The 18182-nt window shown below is 42.9% G+C and overlaps 1 protein-coding gene across 4 annotated transcripts in view; it reads left to right on the top strand.

Annotated features, from left to right (window-relative positions):
* myo16 (myosin XVI) overlaps positions 1–18182 on the top strand; it is an 88388-nt gene that overhangs the window by 55941 nt on the left and 14265 nt on the right. For all 4 annotated transcript variants that reach the window (XM_061691375.1, XM_061691373.1, XM_061691376.1 and 1 more), the window contains exons 24-31: positions 1042–1117; positions 4675–4865; positions 6724–6804; positions 8310–8515; positions 14530–14632; positions 15215–15311; positions 16327–16609; positions 17641–18023. In XM_061691375.1, coding sequence (XP_061547359.1) covers positions 1042–1117; positions 4675–4865; positions 6724–6804; positions 8310–8515; positions 14530–14632; positions 15215–15311; positions 16327–16609; positions 17641–18023 — 1420 coding nt within the window. The remainder of the gene's footprint in view (positions 1–1041; positions 1118–4674; positions 4866–6723; positions 6805–8309; positions 8516–14529; positions 14633–15214; positions 15312–16326; positions 16610–17640; positions 18024–18182) is intronic.

Here is an 18182-nt window from a genome sequence, read left to right as displayed (position 1 = left end):
TGTTTTTATGTTTTCCATTGGCAAAAGCAGGCACTACGTCTGGTATCTGGTAAGCAGAGGCTCTAAACCGCTTCTGCTCCCTCATTAATTGAGCAGATTTGTCATTGCTGCTGGAAAATGAAAGCCTATAAACACACATGCTAACACCCAGTTGCTGCAACACTCCGTTTTCACGCTCGGCCACCGGTCCTTCTCGAATAATATTCGTCTCTCCACCGAAAAGCAAACACAGGAGACCCTCTTGCGGTGTGTTTTTTTTCGCAGTTTCCCAGCCTAAAAACTGAAGGCGAGGCAAGTTGAGCAGTGGAAAAAGAAGCAAAATTTAAGTGGGTGTGACACATTCACTTATAATATCTGATAACATATAATGCGTGGTTGTCCATTGTGTGAAATCCCAATTATACAGTTAAATAATGATCAATGGCCACCAAATAGCAAAATTAGTTGCAGTCTGCTTTAGGAACAATGTTACCGAGGAATACAGGTGTCCCTCTTTCACAACCCTAATGAATTAAGTCACATGATGTGTATGCATGTACAGTATTTCATTGATTTAGGACAGACTTAGGAATAGGTGGAATATGGTGCTTGCTACATTCATAATGCTTTTGCGAGGCTGTCCTTTCATCTGTAATCCAAACTGTTTGAAAGGAACTTTTTATTTTTAGTTTTTTTTTAAAGTCCCATTGACCCAGGCTCTCTTTATATGGACATAATGAAGCTGCCGCACCTCTTAAAAAAAACATAATGTGTTCCATTACTTGCCAGCATTATAAAGGATGTGAATAGGAACAGAATTTTTTTTTTCTCAAATCAAACAAAAAAAAATAAATCTCTCTCCATACTAAGAATGTCACATCCATCAAGTACAGCAGAACATTCTTAATTTGAATATATTTGAAATTGTGCTGTGTTGTTATTATCTGTTTCAAGTAATTGCCTCCAGATGTGATTATTTTTTTTAAAACACATTTTCCAAAAACAGACAACAATAGTAATTGTATTGTGTGCCGTGTTCTTTTTTTTTTTTTTTTTTTTCAGATTGCGTATGACCTCACAGGATCGCTCATAAAAAACAAGGACTCCCTTCCTCAAAACATCTTGTTTACGATGAAGTGTGAGTACTCGCTGAGCAGCGCACATATGAGCACATTGTTGCGTCAGCGCATACTTGATCACAAAGATCCACTCATGTCTAAACCAACAGCGCTCCAAAACACGCTCTGTCTGAGTGTGTGTATGTGTGTGTGTGTGTGTGTGTGTGCGTGTTCGTGTGTTTGCGTGTGGATGTCATGGCGTATGCTGCAGACAGCAGTGTCTGTGTGCATGTATTGTCGACGAAGGTGCCAGATGTGAGGTGTCGCAGCTCCGAGGACACAGACGAGTCGTTGTGCAACTGCCAGGCTTGCTTAGTACGTCCAGCGGCCTAATTGCTTCAATTTCCATGATGTGGCTAATCTTCTAAAGGCCCGGCCTTCATTCATACTTGGCCCTTGTCCCCGCTCAGTCCGGCCGGGCGTGCGCAGGCATTCAAATCGCAAACAGACCGTGTTAACACAATGCAGAGGTTACATTGGGACGTGATTTCCCCCCCACCCCCAATTTTCTGTTTATTTGGATAAAGGCGTGCTAGTGGCACACTGAAAATGAAAAATACTAATCGTCACGATGCACTTTGTTTTTATAAGTATATAGAAGTAAGAGACAGTTTGGCGGAAAAAGTCAAAATGGCACAACAGTAAATTCATAAATGAGTAAAAACCAGTTTGAGACCCGAAGTTGCTGTCCCCTTATATTTAATCTTCATGTATTATATTTTTTTTAGTCTCGTGGGGAATTGACTTTATTCACTTGATATCATAATTGTATTGTCATGATTTACTACAAAGCCGTGTAAAATAAAAAAAAGTATAATCGTAAAATTGTTTGATTCTTTCAAATGTGTAATATTTTGTGAACTATATTTGCCAAATCATTTAATCCAGCAGTGAATTATGTTATGGTCATAAAAACATTTTTTTTGTGATAATTAATAATCTTATAATATTGCGACTTTATCCATCCATCCATTTTCTGTGCCGCTTATCCTCACGAGGGTCGCGGGCGTGCTGAAGCCTATCCCAGCTATCTTTATTCTTATACAATTAGGACATATTTTTCTCGTAAAACTACTTACTTTCTATGATTCTATGATTTCGATAACTTCATTATTTTAAGACTCCAAATATATTATTATTATTTTTTTTAATTAAAGTTTTAATTTTCTTCAACTCCATGCAATACACTTTCTTCTCATGCTCATTTCTTGTAAGAATTATAGTTCAGAAATAAATTACAAGTACTTAAAAATAGGGGGTTACTTTTCAATCACCTGGTATGTGTGTGTGTGTGTATATATATATATATATATATATATATATTAGGGCTGTCAGTCAAATATTTTTGAATTTTAATTATTTGCGATTAATCACAGGAGCCAAATCTACCACATTTTGCTTTGAGATGGTCTTTTTTATGTTGTGCTTCGATGAATAGGGAGTTCAGCGCTGCCTTCTGTTAATATTACAAATGTATTCTCGTAACATTTTGACTGATCTTAATTGTGCTGTGGAAAATGGAAGCAGAGAACCAAAACCAACCCATTTATGTTTGCAACAATTAACAACATGATTATCAGATTCGTCAAGTACAAGGACAGCTTTTGGGCTTCATAACCACACACACTGTTTTTATTTGTTGAAGGGGAAAACACAGCACTATCGTCTTGAAATTGTTTTTGGGATCACATGAAAAGGAGTAATGTACCTTGAGGGATCGGCCAATGGTGTCGCCGTGCCACCGAGCGTGGCGTGATGACCCGAAGTTGGCGCCCTGTGTCGCCCCACCAGACTAGCGCTAATTTAAATGAATGAGAACGGCTCCATTCCCTCACGTTGTGCCAATGGTATTTTGAATTTGGCTTCCAGCTCCCTCTCTAAGCCTTTAAGCTTCTAGAAGTTGATGAGATCTATGTAAGTGATTGCCTTAAATGAAAAACAATTATCCCTGAAGCGCTGTGTAATTAAGTCCTTGAATTACTTAAATGATTGTTTTTCTTTGCTCATTATCTGACTGTAATCAAATATTCCCTCTCATCCACTTTGGCGCATGTGTTGCTGAATGAGTTTGCTGCTGTAGCTCGACTAAGACATCGCTTGCATTTTTCCCACCTCCGGGACCATAGGTGGCGCTACACCAGCTTTTAGCCTCTTTATCCTCGGCTTTTTGTGTGCGTGTGTTTCTGTGTATCTTTCAGTTGGACTAAAGTCTTTGTGTGTATCTTTTGGTCAGACAAATACGTTTCTGTGTATTTTCCAGTCAGACATGTTTTTGTATACTTGTCAGTCATCTAATATTTTTCTGTACAACTTTCCCTTGAACTAAGGTTTTTCTGCAGATCTTTCACTCGGATTTACAGTATCCGTGTCCCGATATCTTTCAGTTGGACTACAAGTCTTTTTTTCACTCTGACTAATGAAGATATGAATGAGGAATTATATTTTCATATTTGGGATGCATAACATTAGTACGACTAAAGCAAGAAACATAGTTATCCCTTGATCTTCTGCCAAATAACGCCAGACCTCCACAATATTATTAGAAGCGGTTTACAAGCAATATTTATCTAATAACATGACAAAAACATAAAAGCTTTAAATAAAAGACGTCGCAATTACCAGATGCTAATTATTCATATATCATAAAATCTATCCTCTTTTCTTTGCTCCTGCCTGTAAGCTAGCGGTCTATTCTGGAAGTGCCGAATAAATCCTTTCCCGTGTTGAAAGAAACCAGCCAGAAACAGTGTTGGCTGACCCAATGTCCCGTTTTTCTTGAAAAGTCCGCTTTGAAAATGAATTTTTAATCGTGTCCGACATTGGTCCTTCTCTGTAACCCATCGCGCATCGCAAGACTGTTTAGCTCAACCGATCAGAGGAGGGGAAAATGCAGAGGTCACTCTTAAGTCTGCACGAACGCATCAGAGTTTTGAATCTGAAATCTGATTGGTTAAAAAAAAAAAAAAAACACATACACACACACACACACAAACAACCCTTGCCAATAGCGGGTATGTGTCATCGGTCAGCACTTATGGCATCAAAGACCCTGGGCAGATTTCATTGACATGGCAACACATTGAAGCTGAAATCTGACACACGACTGAAAGCTGAGAATGTCTATCAAATGAGGATAATAGACGGTGGACAATAACTGAATACAGTTTCATTGGAGTTGTAAATTTAGGTCAGTGGTCAGTCGGACGAAGGTTTTTCTTTGTATCAATCAGTCGGTCTGCGGTGTTTCAATGTATCTTTCGAGTCAAGACTAATGAGTGTCTGTGAACTTGGTTTTTTTTTTTCATTCTTTTTTTAATCTTGCGGTCGTACTGAAGGGTTTTCGTGTCCCTTTTAACTGGACTATCGTGTGTCCATGCATCAATTCGCCTAACCCAGCATTTAGGTGTTTCTTATGTCACGAAAACGCTCCGCGTGCCCCCAGTTGTTTAAATGGGGCCTCTCCTTCCTAACTGCCCTTCTTTGATACTTCTCCTGTCCACCCCCTCTTTTCCACAAATGCGCTTTCTCCTTTTCACTCTTGTTTTCTTCCCTGTGTGCTTTGCATTGTACCCCGCAGCCAGCGAGAGCGTGTTGCTACGGCAGCTCTTCCTGCTCAAGTTGACTCAGACCGGTTCTCTGGTACCAGCAGCCCAGGGTCGGTTCGGGCTCAGGGGGTCCAAAGCTGCTCTGCTGCTCAGCCGGACGCAACCGGGCGACATGGCCGGCACGCCCCCCCAAGCGCACCGGGGGTACCGTGACCTCACCAAGGTATAGCGTGCTGCTCACAAAGCAGTGTGTTGTGAACTTGGCTGTGTAGCTCACCATAACAAATCTCAAGAGCCACAGATGCCACAGCTTGTCAACTTTGTTGATTTCTGAGCCTTAATTGATGAGCGGAAGGGCGTCCGTGATACAACCAGTCATGAGCTTTTCATTGCAATTAGGCCGACGACCGTGCTAACAATCAATGGAAACGGAGGTCTCGTATTTTTAGACAAAAAAGAAAAAGAAAAAAACACGATGGTTGAATTTGAACTTCTTCCCACACCATAGGCTATTTATAAACCTCTGGGAATTAGATTTGTTTGTACGGCCCGTACTTACAAAAAAAAAAAAAGCCTGACAACCATGTGTGCCCACACACAGGCAGACACACACGCACGTGCGCACACACGTTTTGGTCACATCTGAGATTAGACAAAAATTTCCCATGGCATTTGATCATAACAAAATTCATCTTTGAACAAACCATGTGGTGCATTCAGTCTGTCAATTCCCTTTCCCTGTTCCCATTTTATGAGTTTTGGAAAGCTTATTTTCCCCCCATGCACATGTGATTAAAGACACTTCCTGCTCATGTAACCTCCTGGGGGGGGGGGGGGTGTCTGGCCTTCTGTCTCTGTGGCTCATTAGCCATTTACAACACGGGTTTACATAAGAACCCTACAACTCCCAGTTCTGTCCCTCCAGCCTTGTAGGGAAACACCAGGTAATGCCGTAGTAGTGGGCTCACTATAAAAAAATAACACAATAAACGTCATGTGTCAAGTCAGGCTTGGAAAACTCATTGTGCCAGTTACTATCGCATGGACACGCTCAGATTGGGACATCCTTAAAAGCAACACAGTCTGTTATGATGGCATTCTCTGGATGGAATATTATAACACATTCATATTTATCTGCCGTCCCTTAAAGTAAGAGAAAGGAAAGAAAATGACTTTTGCTCAGGTTTCTAAAGGCATGTTTTCACATATGCTGTCCCACAATAAAACACAATTAACAGCACCTCTCTGCTCACATTTTGCATGTTGCAAAAGAGTCACAAAAAAAGAAAAAAGGAAAGAATTGTTGGATGCTCGCTGAGCTGACTTGTGATCCCTAATGAGTTCACGGAATATTTATTTTCACGTCTCAAATGGTGTCACAGTGGTTTCTTGGGTGTGTTTTTCTTGTAAATGTCGAAACTTTGAAGAGATCGCTAAAAAGCCTCCCTAAAACAATGATGCTATCTATGCTCACTGAATGGAGTTGCAGTGAGGTGCGCTGAAGTGATGTGCTGACATCAGTGAAGGCGGTTTACTTTTCAAAACATAAAACCAAAAAAAGGAGCTTAAAGCACTATACAGTGGACCCCCGCATACTTGCGGTTCAGCACATTTTTTTTTTCAATTAAAAAAAAATTTCAATTAATAATAATAATAATAATAATAATAATAATTGGTAATAAAAATAATACAAATTTTTTTTTTCACTTTGCACTTCTTTTTTTTCTTCAGTTTTTTTTTGGGGGGGTGAAACCAACCCCAAAATCACTTAGTGGCAGTTCATCCCTGCTTATTCAAGAATATTTGGGGTTAAAAAAAAAAATATTTGAGTGCTGTCGCCGGTTGCTGTCACCCGCAAATAGCGGGCGTCCACTGTACATGATAAACACAATTCTGAACTATACATTATCACCACAACATGAAAAATGTCCCGGCTGGTCCCAATATATATGTATACATATTTTTTAAGACCACGTATGATGATCTGGTGTTGCCATGACAATGAGAGCTATTCTCCTTGGGAATATTTTTATTTTATTTAATTTTTTGTGTGTCTCACTCTTATGACCTTGAATTGTCAGATCTTAAAGAAGAAAGGCTCCAGCTCCTTCGTCCAACGACTAGAGCGCTGCGGGCCCATCACAGTGGCGGTCCAGCTGAGGGTAACAAGATGTCACCTCTTCACTCACTCATGCAATGCAATAAACAAACAAAATTGAACATCATTATCTATGTAATGGTATGATTTGTGATGCATTCCCCCCCCCCCCCCCTCCTAGAAATCAACATTTTTTTGCCCTAGCTCCCGCTTACACTATCAGTGTAGTGTCGTACTCGAAAGACAGCCTTTGCGTCATAAAGCCTCGAGACTTATGATAAAACTGTTAATACGCCTATATGAAGCAACAATAATATTAGTTATGTAGTTATGAGAGGGAAGCGCAGTGCCTGCGGGTGATGCAAGTCTGCAGAATGCGCCTCAGAGAAGGAGCGCTTGCGCTTTGAATGAGGCCAGTGTGTTTCACAATCACAGTGGCCTTGTGGGCGCGTGGTCCAAGAGTGCCTAAGGGGAGGGGGGGTGCCGCTTGCAGAGAGTAGTTTGAAGAATGATGCTGTACCACGCTTGAAGCCCTCCTCATGAATGAATGAATGAATGAATGAACAATGGACAACAAGCGCCGTGTGACGTGCGTCCTCCGAATCCTGCGAGCGTGCACGCATTCGGTCATGTGAGGGCGGCCGATGACGCTCGGGGTTGAGAGGGGGGGCGGGGATCGTAAGCTATGCGGAAATCGAGGTTGACGTTCGGGGAGTGGTGAAGCGTGTGGTTGTTTTCACGCAGGTTTAAGTGCGCGTGAGTACAAAGGAGTAATGGGCCCACACTGAAAAGAAAAGAAAAAAGCCAAAATGTTCCAAGGTTTTTTTTTTCCTTGAAAAAATATGATGTTGTTCTCGTAATTTCTCTTATTTTCTTGTAACACTGCAGATTTACGGTATCTCGTATTTATAGGACAATTCTTATGATATTTCAACGTTATTGTTTTGACTTGCAATGATTTTTTTCCTGATATTTTTGTTATGGCGCTACTATGTCATCAATGATAACACAAATAACTTTCCCCCCAAAATTGTCTATAGTACAACATTATACTTGTAATGGTACAATTTGAATTGTATTACTTAATTTCTATAGTTTTAAAGTTTCTCTACTAACAAAGTCTATAATTGTATTATTTTTACCTTTGTTTCCTCATAGTATTCAATAGTAGTCAGTAGTCAAATTAAAAAATGTTTGTTATATTTTGATGTCATTTTTTCCCCTTTTCTATACCACGTATCCTGTTTTGAGTCAGAGGGCGTTTCAGCTGACAAATTCATTTTGTAAAATGAGTTCCGAATTTAATCTCCTAACTTGGACTTGGAACTTTACTTTTAGTCCCAGTGTTGTCCTAACGTGCGTGTGTTTTCGGGGAAACTGTTGGCATCGGAGGGCTAGAAAAGAAACAAAACAACAACAAAAGTGAGAGCGTCGACGACGTCGGAGAATAACAGTAAACAGACTTTGTGAAACGGAACACTTATTATAATGATTGTGAAATAGCCAGTGGGCAACTTTTGACTTGGCCCCCTTTTTTGTTTTGTTTGGTTTACTCTTTCCTCCACGCAGAACTCGCTGTCAGAGGTGATCAGCAAGCTGCGGGCTTCCACGGCCCACTTTGTGGAATGCGTTCGGCCCAACGGCAGCGGTCGGCCCGACGCCTTCGACAGCTCCCGCGTGTCCGCCCAGCTGCGACATTTCGGCGTGCTCGACATGGTGCGCACCATCCGTTATGGCTACCCCGTGCGCCTGTCCTTTCCCGGCTTTCTCAGCAGGTCAGTGTGAGCGTGTTGCCTCCACGCCTTACAAAGACGACATTCGTGGGACTGCGGGGTGGCAGCGCCGACCGTTCATCCAGTGTGCTGCGATTGCCTCAAAAGAGCAATACGCGTTCAATATAAACTTACCACAAACCATTGTACTGTACCGTTCTCTTGAACACTTGTTGTACGTAGGGATTTGTCTTTTCTCCCTATTTCCTCTAATCGACATCAGTTATTCAAATACATTGTGATTGGCTAGCGACCAGCAGGGGCGTAGCTAGCAATATGGGGGCCTCCCATATCCGCATGTAAATAAATGCGTTTCCTCAAGTATCACTTTTGAACAGTGCGCCTCACCACAATTGTTTTTCTTTCCTCTGCCTACATCCCTTGATACATTTTCATGGGAAATCACTTTTCTACTTCCTTAATTTGAAATGAGCCTTGCACATGAAAAAGTCGGATTACAACAATAAAAGCCGCATAAGTTCATAGTATTCTATGGAAAATATCATAATTATGAAGGGAAAAAAAATGGATTCTTACAACTTACAGGATTACAACTTGTAATGTGCAAATGCATTCAGCATTTCTAGCTCTCTCACACTCTTTTCTCATGCGGAGTTGCACATACGTCAGGCCAAATGTTCCCAACCACTGCATGTGCAACGTGTAACGAACAAGGCGCCATGTCTTTAGCAATGTTCGGTTCAATTGACTACGTGATTAGCTCTTTTCGAAACCAATGTGAAAATGATCCCGCTCGTGTTGTGGCTTTCCTAGCGGGAATTTAATTTGCTAGTCGCTTTTTGTAAAAATAGTAATGAGAGCGGTCGGAAAATATATTATATATATATATATATATATTTATTTATTTTATTTTATTTTTATTTTATTTTTTTGCAATGTTGTTAGTGGAAGCAATGGACGTCAACAACTTAGCTAAATTCTATTGAAATTGTTTAAGTTGCTTTCTATTAAACAAGTCATAAATATTTCGGTTGAAATGTTAGCTAAATCATTCCAATGGTATTTAGGGATGCACCTGGTAGTTTTGTTTAATTAGCGTTAGGATTATGTCCCTCCTGGACACCAGAAGTTTGAGATGATGTCATATGTTCTCAGAGGTTCTGGCAGGCAGATAAGCATCAGCATCCCAGAAGTCAGTGCAACCCTCCTTGTTGTTGTTGGAAGCACATAATGACCTGGAATAGGTTCACTTGAGGAGGATGATGGGAGTCCATTGCAGCTAATGAATGCCACTATCACATTTCTCATGTCAGCGTGACACGGGCGCATGAAGCAGTCAGCGAGTTGCGTCTGTGAGGTCTCCGTGTCCCAGAACTTCAATTTGACTTTATGACTACAACTTTTTTTCTTAACTGCATTGCTACTTTCACCACTTTGCCTCAGCGTCGTTTTCTTGCTGTGGCAAATAAGAGTTGTTGTTTTTTTTCTCCACGTTTTGCCAGGACTCAGAGAGGATGATTATCTGGCACATCTCTTTGGCATTTCACCCGACATCTCTCCCTCTTCCTCACATTCTTACAACCAGTGGAGGATTTTTGGCTTTAAGCTTCTCTCTCCCCCCCCCCTCTTTTTTTTTTTTTTTTGGTGTGTTCTCTGTTCCTCTGTCACTGTCTTTTATCCTCTCTTACTGTCTGGTTTAGATGGTGAAAGGATTAACATGGACATTCCTGCAACATTATAAAAGAGGACAAAGCTTATCACATGGCACACACCAAAAAGTTTCCACTCCCCCACACGGTAAACATCACATCTCCTGGTCCTTCTTTTACTGCAGTGATGTCAGACTTTCTATTGTGACAGAAATGGAGAATAGAAAGGTAGCTAGATGTTTCAAATATTACATGGACAGCAAAATATGTTTTCTTTCAATGGCAAGGTAGCTTTTTATATATTATATTGTGGGGGGGGGTGGCTTGTATGCACATGTTTTGAGTCTGGATCTGAATCTGGCCTGTGAGTCTCAATGGCGGAATGTCTCATCCAGTTTGGACGTTGTGAAGCTGAGTCGTTATAATTGTGTTTTATGGTGATTCATCAAACTTTGCTGCCGTGGCAAAAACTAATGGTTTGTCTTTTTAGGTTACAGTCTGTGGTTCGGTTTTGGTAGCAGTCAGTTTCCCAAAATTCTGGGGTTGGCAACCAAGCCAATTTTGGGAGGATTACAACCAGGACTGCAACCAAACAGACATTTGTTTTTTTTGTGGTGAGCTTGTGAGGACGGGAAAGCCGTCAAAATGGTGATTCTAAAAATAAGAATCAGAATCAGAATTAGAATCATCTTTATTTGCCAAGTATGTCCAAAACACACAAGGAATTTGTCTCCGGTAGTTGGAGCCGCTCTAGTACAACAAACAGTCAATTTACAGAACACTTTGGGGACATAAAGACATTGACAAAAAACAATTGTGCAAAAAGATGCAGAGTCCTCGAGCACTTAGAGCAGTTCGAACGACTAATATTGCAATAGTCCGGTGCAATGACCATTGTGCAAAGGGCGCTGAGACTTCAAGGAATTGTTTGTCTGCATTGCATTTTTTTCATTGTTATTACTGGTCTCACCAGTTATCTGCAGTTTAGCATCGCCAATCTACTGTACACAAATTTGGCGCCAATCGAACAAACTTTCTCGCAGATTTTTTTTTTAAGGACCTCAGACAAAAAGGCCAAAATGATACTAAAATGGCCGCTTCACACCAAAATGGTAGACTTTCTGCGTCTTCTTGTTGATGAGACTTTTTTTTTTTAATACGTCTTACTCACGATTGATGTGCCTACCAAAGTTTGAGGAAACTGGCTTGAGGGGTTGAATTCTATGGGGAGAGAGGGGTGTCACCAAGCCAATTTGTTTGGGGGGGGGGGGGTGAACACACCAGCAAAATTAGGTCAGTTGTTGAACTTCAGTGTAGAAACGTCATAAAAACTGTGATTGACTTGGCCATACAATAACAATGCAGAAGAAATTAAGCAATTCCAAGAGGGTCTTCTAGTAAAGACCTTCCCCTGATAATACGCCTTTCAAATGATAGATGCTGAGTACTTTCTGCCATTGGGTAAATTGGAAATATGATGATTACTAGAAGTTGAAGAATTTTGATGCAACCATTTTACTGGAAAAGCAATTGCACGTCATTATATGTAGTGTGAGTGATATTCAATACTGGGTTATTGCCAATCACTGATCATGAGATTATGCTTTGTTTTGTTTTTGTTATGTTCCTTGTAAAAACACTCTGACCTTTTGTGTGGGTTTCTCTGAGGCTATATTTGGTGTCAGATGGAAAAAAACTAGTGCATCCACCCCAAGTGTCATTCATATCCCGCTTCTTGGGCTCAACCTTAAACAAAGAGGCCTTCCTAACTCTTCTTCCCTTCTCCACCTCCCAAGGGGCACTGGCTCTCTCTTTTTTTTTTTTTTTTTTGACCTACTACTTATTTAATCTCTTTTTCCATTCGTACCCCATTTAAGAACAGGTCCTGCCCCTTGACCAAATCATACAACAGGGCAATAAGTCAGTCGTTAATGTTTTGTGCTGTTCTTGTTAACGCAAACACACACACACACACACACACACACACACACACACGCTGCAACCGTGCAGGCCACTTCCCTAAAGTCCTCGAGGCTGTATTAAGGGGAATTGCATTAGTGTCCTGGCAACTGGAGATTTATGAGGAAATCTATTTTACCATTGCTTTTATTTGCCTTTTATGCTACTCTCTGTTTTGCGGCCAGATTTATTTCCTGACAGTTGCGCGAGGTCAAATGCTGTCTGCGTTTTGTGTCGCTCGTGTAAATCCCGGCCCCTCGTTTGTGTGTCTGCATTTCTTCACGGAGCACTTCAGACAACTCCATCACACAGTGAGTGGGTAGTGACAAGTGGGCCATCGTTACCGCTGGCTGTCGGATAAACACGCGTTGTGTAGCGCCCTTAGCTTGGTTGCAGTGCTAGCTGCAGGGAGATTATCAAACCAAGGGGTTACAAAAATTGAGCAACAGACATCACGTTTGAGTGCATCAAAAGCAAACAAATGTGAATCATTTAGATGCTCATGAGATCTGCACGTGACGGTAGTTTGACGTCAGGAATTTCGAACCACTTTTGGAGGTTAAACCCTAATCACGTGATCATGAAGCCCCCCGGGTCGTGTAAGAGTGTGGATCGACCGTCTATGGTTTTCTTATCCCCCATCGAGGGGTTCGTGGGTTTGCACGGTTCTTTTGTGTTTTATGGGCCCTCGGGGGGACGGCGGGCGCTGTCTGCCGAACTGGTATTTCCATACAGGAAGAGGGTTAGCCAGAGTTCAGGCGCAAATCAAGCGCGCCCACGCTTGCAACACGAGTGATTCACGTTCGCAGCCATCTGCTTGTTATATTTGCCTCATTTGATGTGTGCCTGACATCATCATCTCTGCATCAACAAGCAGAACAACATGATTATGAAATTGGATGCAACGCTGCTGACATATGCACAAAAGTCTTGACACGCTCCTTCTAATCAATCAATTAATCAATTAGGCGTTAGGCTAGAGACTTTCGTTCCCCTTCATCTTATTTCTTCATTTGGACAAGTATGCTTCCAACTCGGTGGTAATAGATTGGGCAATACCCTTTTCTGTTCCAAAGGCCTTTAAATGCACACTTGGAGGAGTCTGGATTTGAAGAACATGACTGAACCCAATCAAACTCCTTTGGGATGAACTAGAAGGGAGACTTCAAGCCGGGCCGTCCCTCGAGAACCATTGCCACAGGCGTACGCTAAAAAGTGTTCTGAAAAATCTGTTACATCTTCAGCGGGGGTGACCTTGTCCTCCAAATTGTAACTGAAGTTACCAACCAGGCTTCATTCTTAGGCACCGTTGGCAGTTAACAGGTGTTTCCCAATGCATTCCATTGGTTCAAAAGTGGGTGTCAGAAGTGGGATCAAAGTGTTTCCCAGTTGGAAGCTCATATTACAATTGACCCGTGCGTGAGAAGACCGTAGTAGTGTTCATTGTATTGGGCAACCCCGATACTGATACCCAAATGTATTCTCTTATGGAAGAAATAGATGCCACTTTGTTCAATGAGCATTAATTCCTTTTCAAATAAAGTTAGACCAAAATCTCGATCTCTCGAGTCAGTAATAACAGCGATGAACGGGCCCCCGCACCTACTTTCATACCGAGTCCTCTAAATGATCCTAAGACGTTGACGCCTTTCCGCCGAACCATGCTACATGGCGTAGTGGGGGGGGGGGAACGCTTTGCGTTTTAGCGTGGCACATCTGCCTCGGACACCTGCTTGTGCTTGGTGCTCAACTGGGCAATTTCTCAAGCAGGATTCATCCGAGTGCGAGTCCCAAAATGGCAGACTTTCTGTTCAATTCTGTCCACATTTCCTGGAGACTTTTCGTGCATCTTGTCATGATAGGCATGTCCAATTTCAGATCGGTCGGCGAAACGGGTGTTACATACTTACATACATCCATTTTTACCTGGATAAACACACAAAAGTACACACGCTGGTGCGGACGGGTCAACGAGTGAAGAGGGTCAGCACTCAGCAGGTCCTTATCTTGATGCTGAGTGGATGCGCTGGTAATGTGGGCTTTGGAAATCCAACTGATTTATGGGTCTACATTCCTTTGAGTTGAGCTGCTTGTGTTGCTTCACAATCCATTGAGTGGAGCAGACTTGCCAAAGAGATCCTTGAAAATTAACAATTATTCCGCCATCACGTTTGTAATGAAACATCTTCGTGTGTCTCGATCACAGACAAAATACAAATAAAATGAACAAAAATACACGCCCAATGTCTTCGTTCAGCTGACCATTCATAGCAACAGTTGCCCTGGGCAACCCCAACAGGAACAGATGCTGTTTTGCTTGTCTTTGACCCCCCCCCACCCCCCACCCCTGACCTTTGACCCTATTGTTTCTCTCCAACTAAAGCCTCTCCTTCATGTTGACCACTTTCTTCTCTCCTCTGATGTTTGATTTGTCTTTGTGCGCCTAAGATACAAAGACCTCGTTGTGCCGACGCTGGGCGACGAGAAGAAATTGTCGGCTGAGGAGAAGTGTCGCCGTGTGCTGCAGCAGACCAAACTGCAGGGATGGCAGGTGTGCGCCTTTTTCTGTCTTCCCGTCACTAACAAAAGATTTTTCCAAATGACTTTAATCCCCTTACCCCGCCACCCCCCGTTTGTCAGAGATTCCTTGGAATCTTCGTCAACACGTTCCAGCTGTCCCGCCTCATCATCATTCTTCCCTCGTAGACGCTCACACACACACACACACACACACACACGACAGAGAAGCCCTCGGAACCACCCGCCCTGCCTCCTCTCGGTCCTGTCTGCCAGACTGCTGTTGTGTCTGAGTGACTGACCTCAAGGGGTCACATCAGCTGCAGCCGCACTCACACACACACACACGCACACGCACACACTCCTCCACAATGTTGGTCATCCCTTCTACAAATCGGTGCGAGAAGGATGTCACTCACCCCCTACCAAAGACCAGCATGGCTCCTTCCGTCCCCTTTTTTAAATGCAGGAATTGAATGCTGTGTCAACACTCATTCATCTGTCATACAGCCTTGCTCTCCCATGGTTCAAGTTTCACAGATTGTCTGCACAGCGCAACTGTGTGTTTGTTGTTTAGGGTCGCTGGTTCGTCAACCGCATTGTTTGCTTGTTTAAGGTGGGCAGCAGTAAAGTGTTTCTCAAGTACTGGCAGGCGGACCAGCTCAACGACCGCTGCTACCAACTGCATAAAAAGATCATCACCTGCCAGAAAGGTAAAGAAACAACAATTGATGACTCGAGTTGTCTTTTTAGGCCTCATCATGCGGTCTTTCATTTCTTTAATCTGTTTCATGTGTAAAACAAATAAAATTCCACATGCTTTTCGGCGGACCCCAGGGAGCCAATTTTCTGTTACGTCTCTGATGCGGCCATTTTGCACGATCTTTGTGTAAATGAGGGCACTGTTGACGGATAGTGATGTACGTAAGTGGGACATCGTAGCAGGGCTGAACTCGAAGGTCGACGATGTCGTAACACGACCCAATTCAAACGCAACCATTGCAACTTTTCGTGGGATAAATCGCTATTATCCTTCACAGCCTACTGTCCGGTATCCCCAAATTCTTGGCACACTTCTAACCAAACGTGGCGGCACAGATGCATCTATCCCTTCACGCCTCCATTTTCTTTCCCGCTTCTCCTCATTAGAGGCGTGGGTGAGCTGGAGTCTATCTCAGCTGACTTTGGGGCGAGAGGAATGGAACATCCTGGACTGGTAGCCAGCCAATGCCAGGGCGGCGCCAATAAAATGATGTATTTTAATGTCAGATATGTTTAACTTTGTGCAACCTAAAGATTTCTATTAAACACAGCAGGTAATTTTAACACAATAATGGTTTTGTCATAGAAAGGCTTGGAGGCCCATTTTCATGTCTTTCGGACCCTACAATGTTGTCACGATTGAAAACACCAGAAAAGCACAGTTTTTATCTATTAAAATCTTTATTCAGTCAATTAGGGCTGTACATAGTTATTAGTTCCATTAACTGTGTGGAATTGATTGTTGATGAAGTCAACATGGAGTGCGACTAGTTGGCTGTCCAAAGAAGACAGCACGACATCAGCCAAGGTCTACACCCGAGCATTATTCCGCTCAGTTCATCGTTGGCACGGAAACAGGAGTTAAGAACATGTAGCCAAAACTCACATTAAACAAAACGTTCAGTTCCCAATATACGTAAAATTTCCATCTTTGCCGCGAACAACTCGTATAATTCTTCCTTTCAGTGGTACGCGGCTGGCTGGTCCGACGGCGCGTCCGGCGCCGGCTGCCGCCGCGGAACAGGGACGACGGCTGCGTGCAGCGCTTCCTGCAGGGGGCGGAGGACATGGGGCTCCGCGCCTACGACCGGCTGGTCATCCAGAACGCGTCGGACATCGCGCGCGAGAGCGACCGCCTGCGCCGCCACGGCAACAACGGCCTCATCCTGGCCGCCGCCCTCGGCGGCAGCCCGCCGCTCGGGGAGAGGCCCGATCCGGTCGGCAAGGAGGAGGAGCAATCGGTTAAAAAGTGAGTTTGCGAACTCATCGTTTCATCCATCCATCCATCCATTGTGACTTGCCAACTAGTCATTTTTATATACATTATTTATTAAAAATGAATACCTGGTTGCTTACTTGACAAGTGTGGGGAAAAAAGCCCCTGTTTCAAAATAATGACAGTTTTTGTTAAAAAAATAAAATAAAAATTAAAATTAAAACTAAACAATCCAAGCTCTAAAGGCTTCTCTGAAGGCTAATTTAGGTTCCACTTACAAATATACACTTCCCCTCAAAAGCCACAACTTTAGGTACACTTGCACAATCTCATGAGGTCTGATAAAAGAACCGTATCAACGACATTTGTACAATGTTTTGGATACTAATTTATTGTTGAACAAGATCCCAGTGACCTTAAAGTGTCCTTGTGTATGTAACATCTGCTGTCTGGCGCGCGCACACACACACACACACTCACACAGACACACATTCTTGGAAGAGCGGGTAAAATGGGCTAACAAGGGAAGGATTTTATTGAGGCGGCACGCTCAAATTAAACAAAACCCCTTAATTTGAACGCAGGTATTTAAAAGTCTTTCCCTCATCACTTAGGTACATAGCCTCTCATATACCCACCAGAACCCCCCACCCCGCATGCAATCATAGGACGGACAGATGGCTCACCGAGATTAACGTAAGAAATATCAAACTGGTTATGATCAAATTACTGCAGCGAGCGTAGATCTAAAGCATAATCTCTTGTCTCTTTATCCTCCAATTGGCCTTCTTAGCTCATATTTGTGGCGTGACATAATGCTGAGCTCAAATAAAAGGCTTTAGCATTGAAGCTTCAGGAACATGACACAAAGTTGCAACAAGAATGGTCAAATAAAATTTGGGGCCGCCTCGTTCGTCATATTTAACAAGTTTATACATAGAATGCCAAACAATTGAATGTACAGTACAGCTTTAGAGAGTGGTTATGTGCATGGATGAATGGTTAGATTCAATTCATCTACAACCTTAAATGTATCGTGAGCTAACTGTTCGCTTAACATGTAGGGTTATGGAAAAAGTCGGAAAAGTCCACGACGGTGCTGTGGACGGGGCAAGTCGAGTCATTCGCCACTTTCGATCCAGCTCGGTGCCCGTCCCCCTGGCCACGGAGAACGCGTCCCACTGGGCCACCGGCCCGGCCGTCAAGCCAGCGCTGCAGCAAGCCACTCTCGGCAGCGTGGACAATAGCGGCGGTTGTGCATCTTCCTCGCCTCGTAAGCAACCACCCCCAAAACCGAAGAGGGACCCCAACACTCGCCTGAGTGCGTCGTACGAGGTGGTTAGTGCCGGCTTGGTGATGGCGGTCAAAGAGAGCCCCACTCTGGAAGGTTATGCTTCGCCAGCTGGGAGTCCCCCCAAATCCCAGCTGTCCCCGACAGACCCTGCAGGTACATGCACTTGTTTTTAGAAGACATGACAGATGGTTGCTGCTCTGTGTATCATTCCTTCGTTGCATTTTGAACTGGCATGAAAAAATGACTTTTTTTGTTTTCAATCTAAGACCAAAATATATTTATTTATTTATTTTTTTGTAATTTGTCAAATTT

The sequence above is a fragment of the Phycodurus eques genome, chromosome 12, assembly GCF_024500275.1.
Source record: "Phycodurus eques isolate BA_2022a chromosome 12, UOR_Pequ_1.1, whole genome shotgun sequence".
Classification (NCBI taxonomy): Eukaryota; Metazoa; Chordata; class Actinopteri; order Syngnathiformes; family Syngnathidae; genus Phycodurus; species Phycodurus eques.
This window is presented reverse-complemented; position numbering and strand designations above follow the sequence as displayed.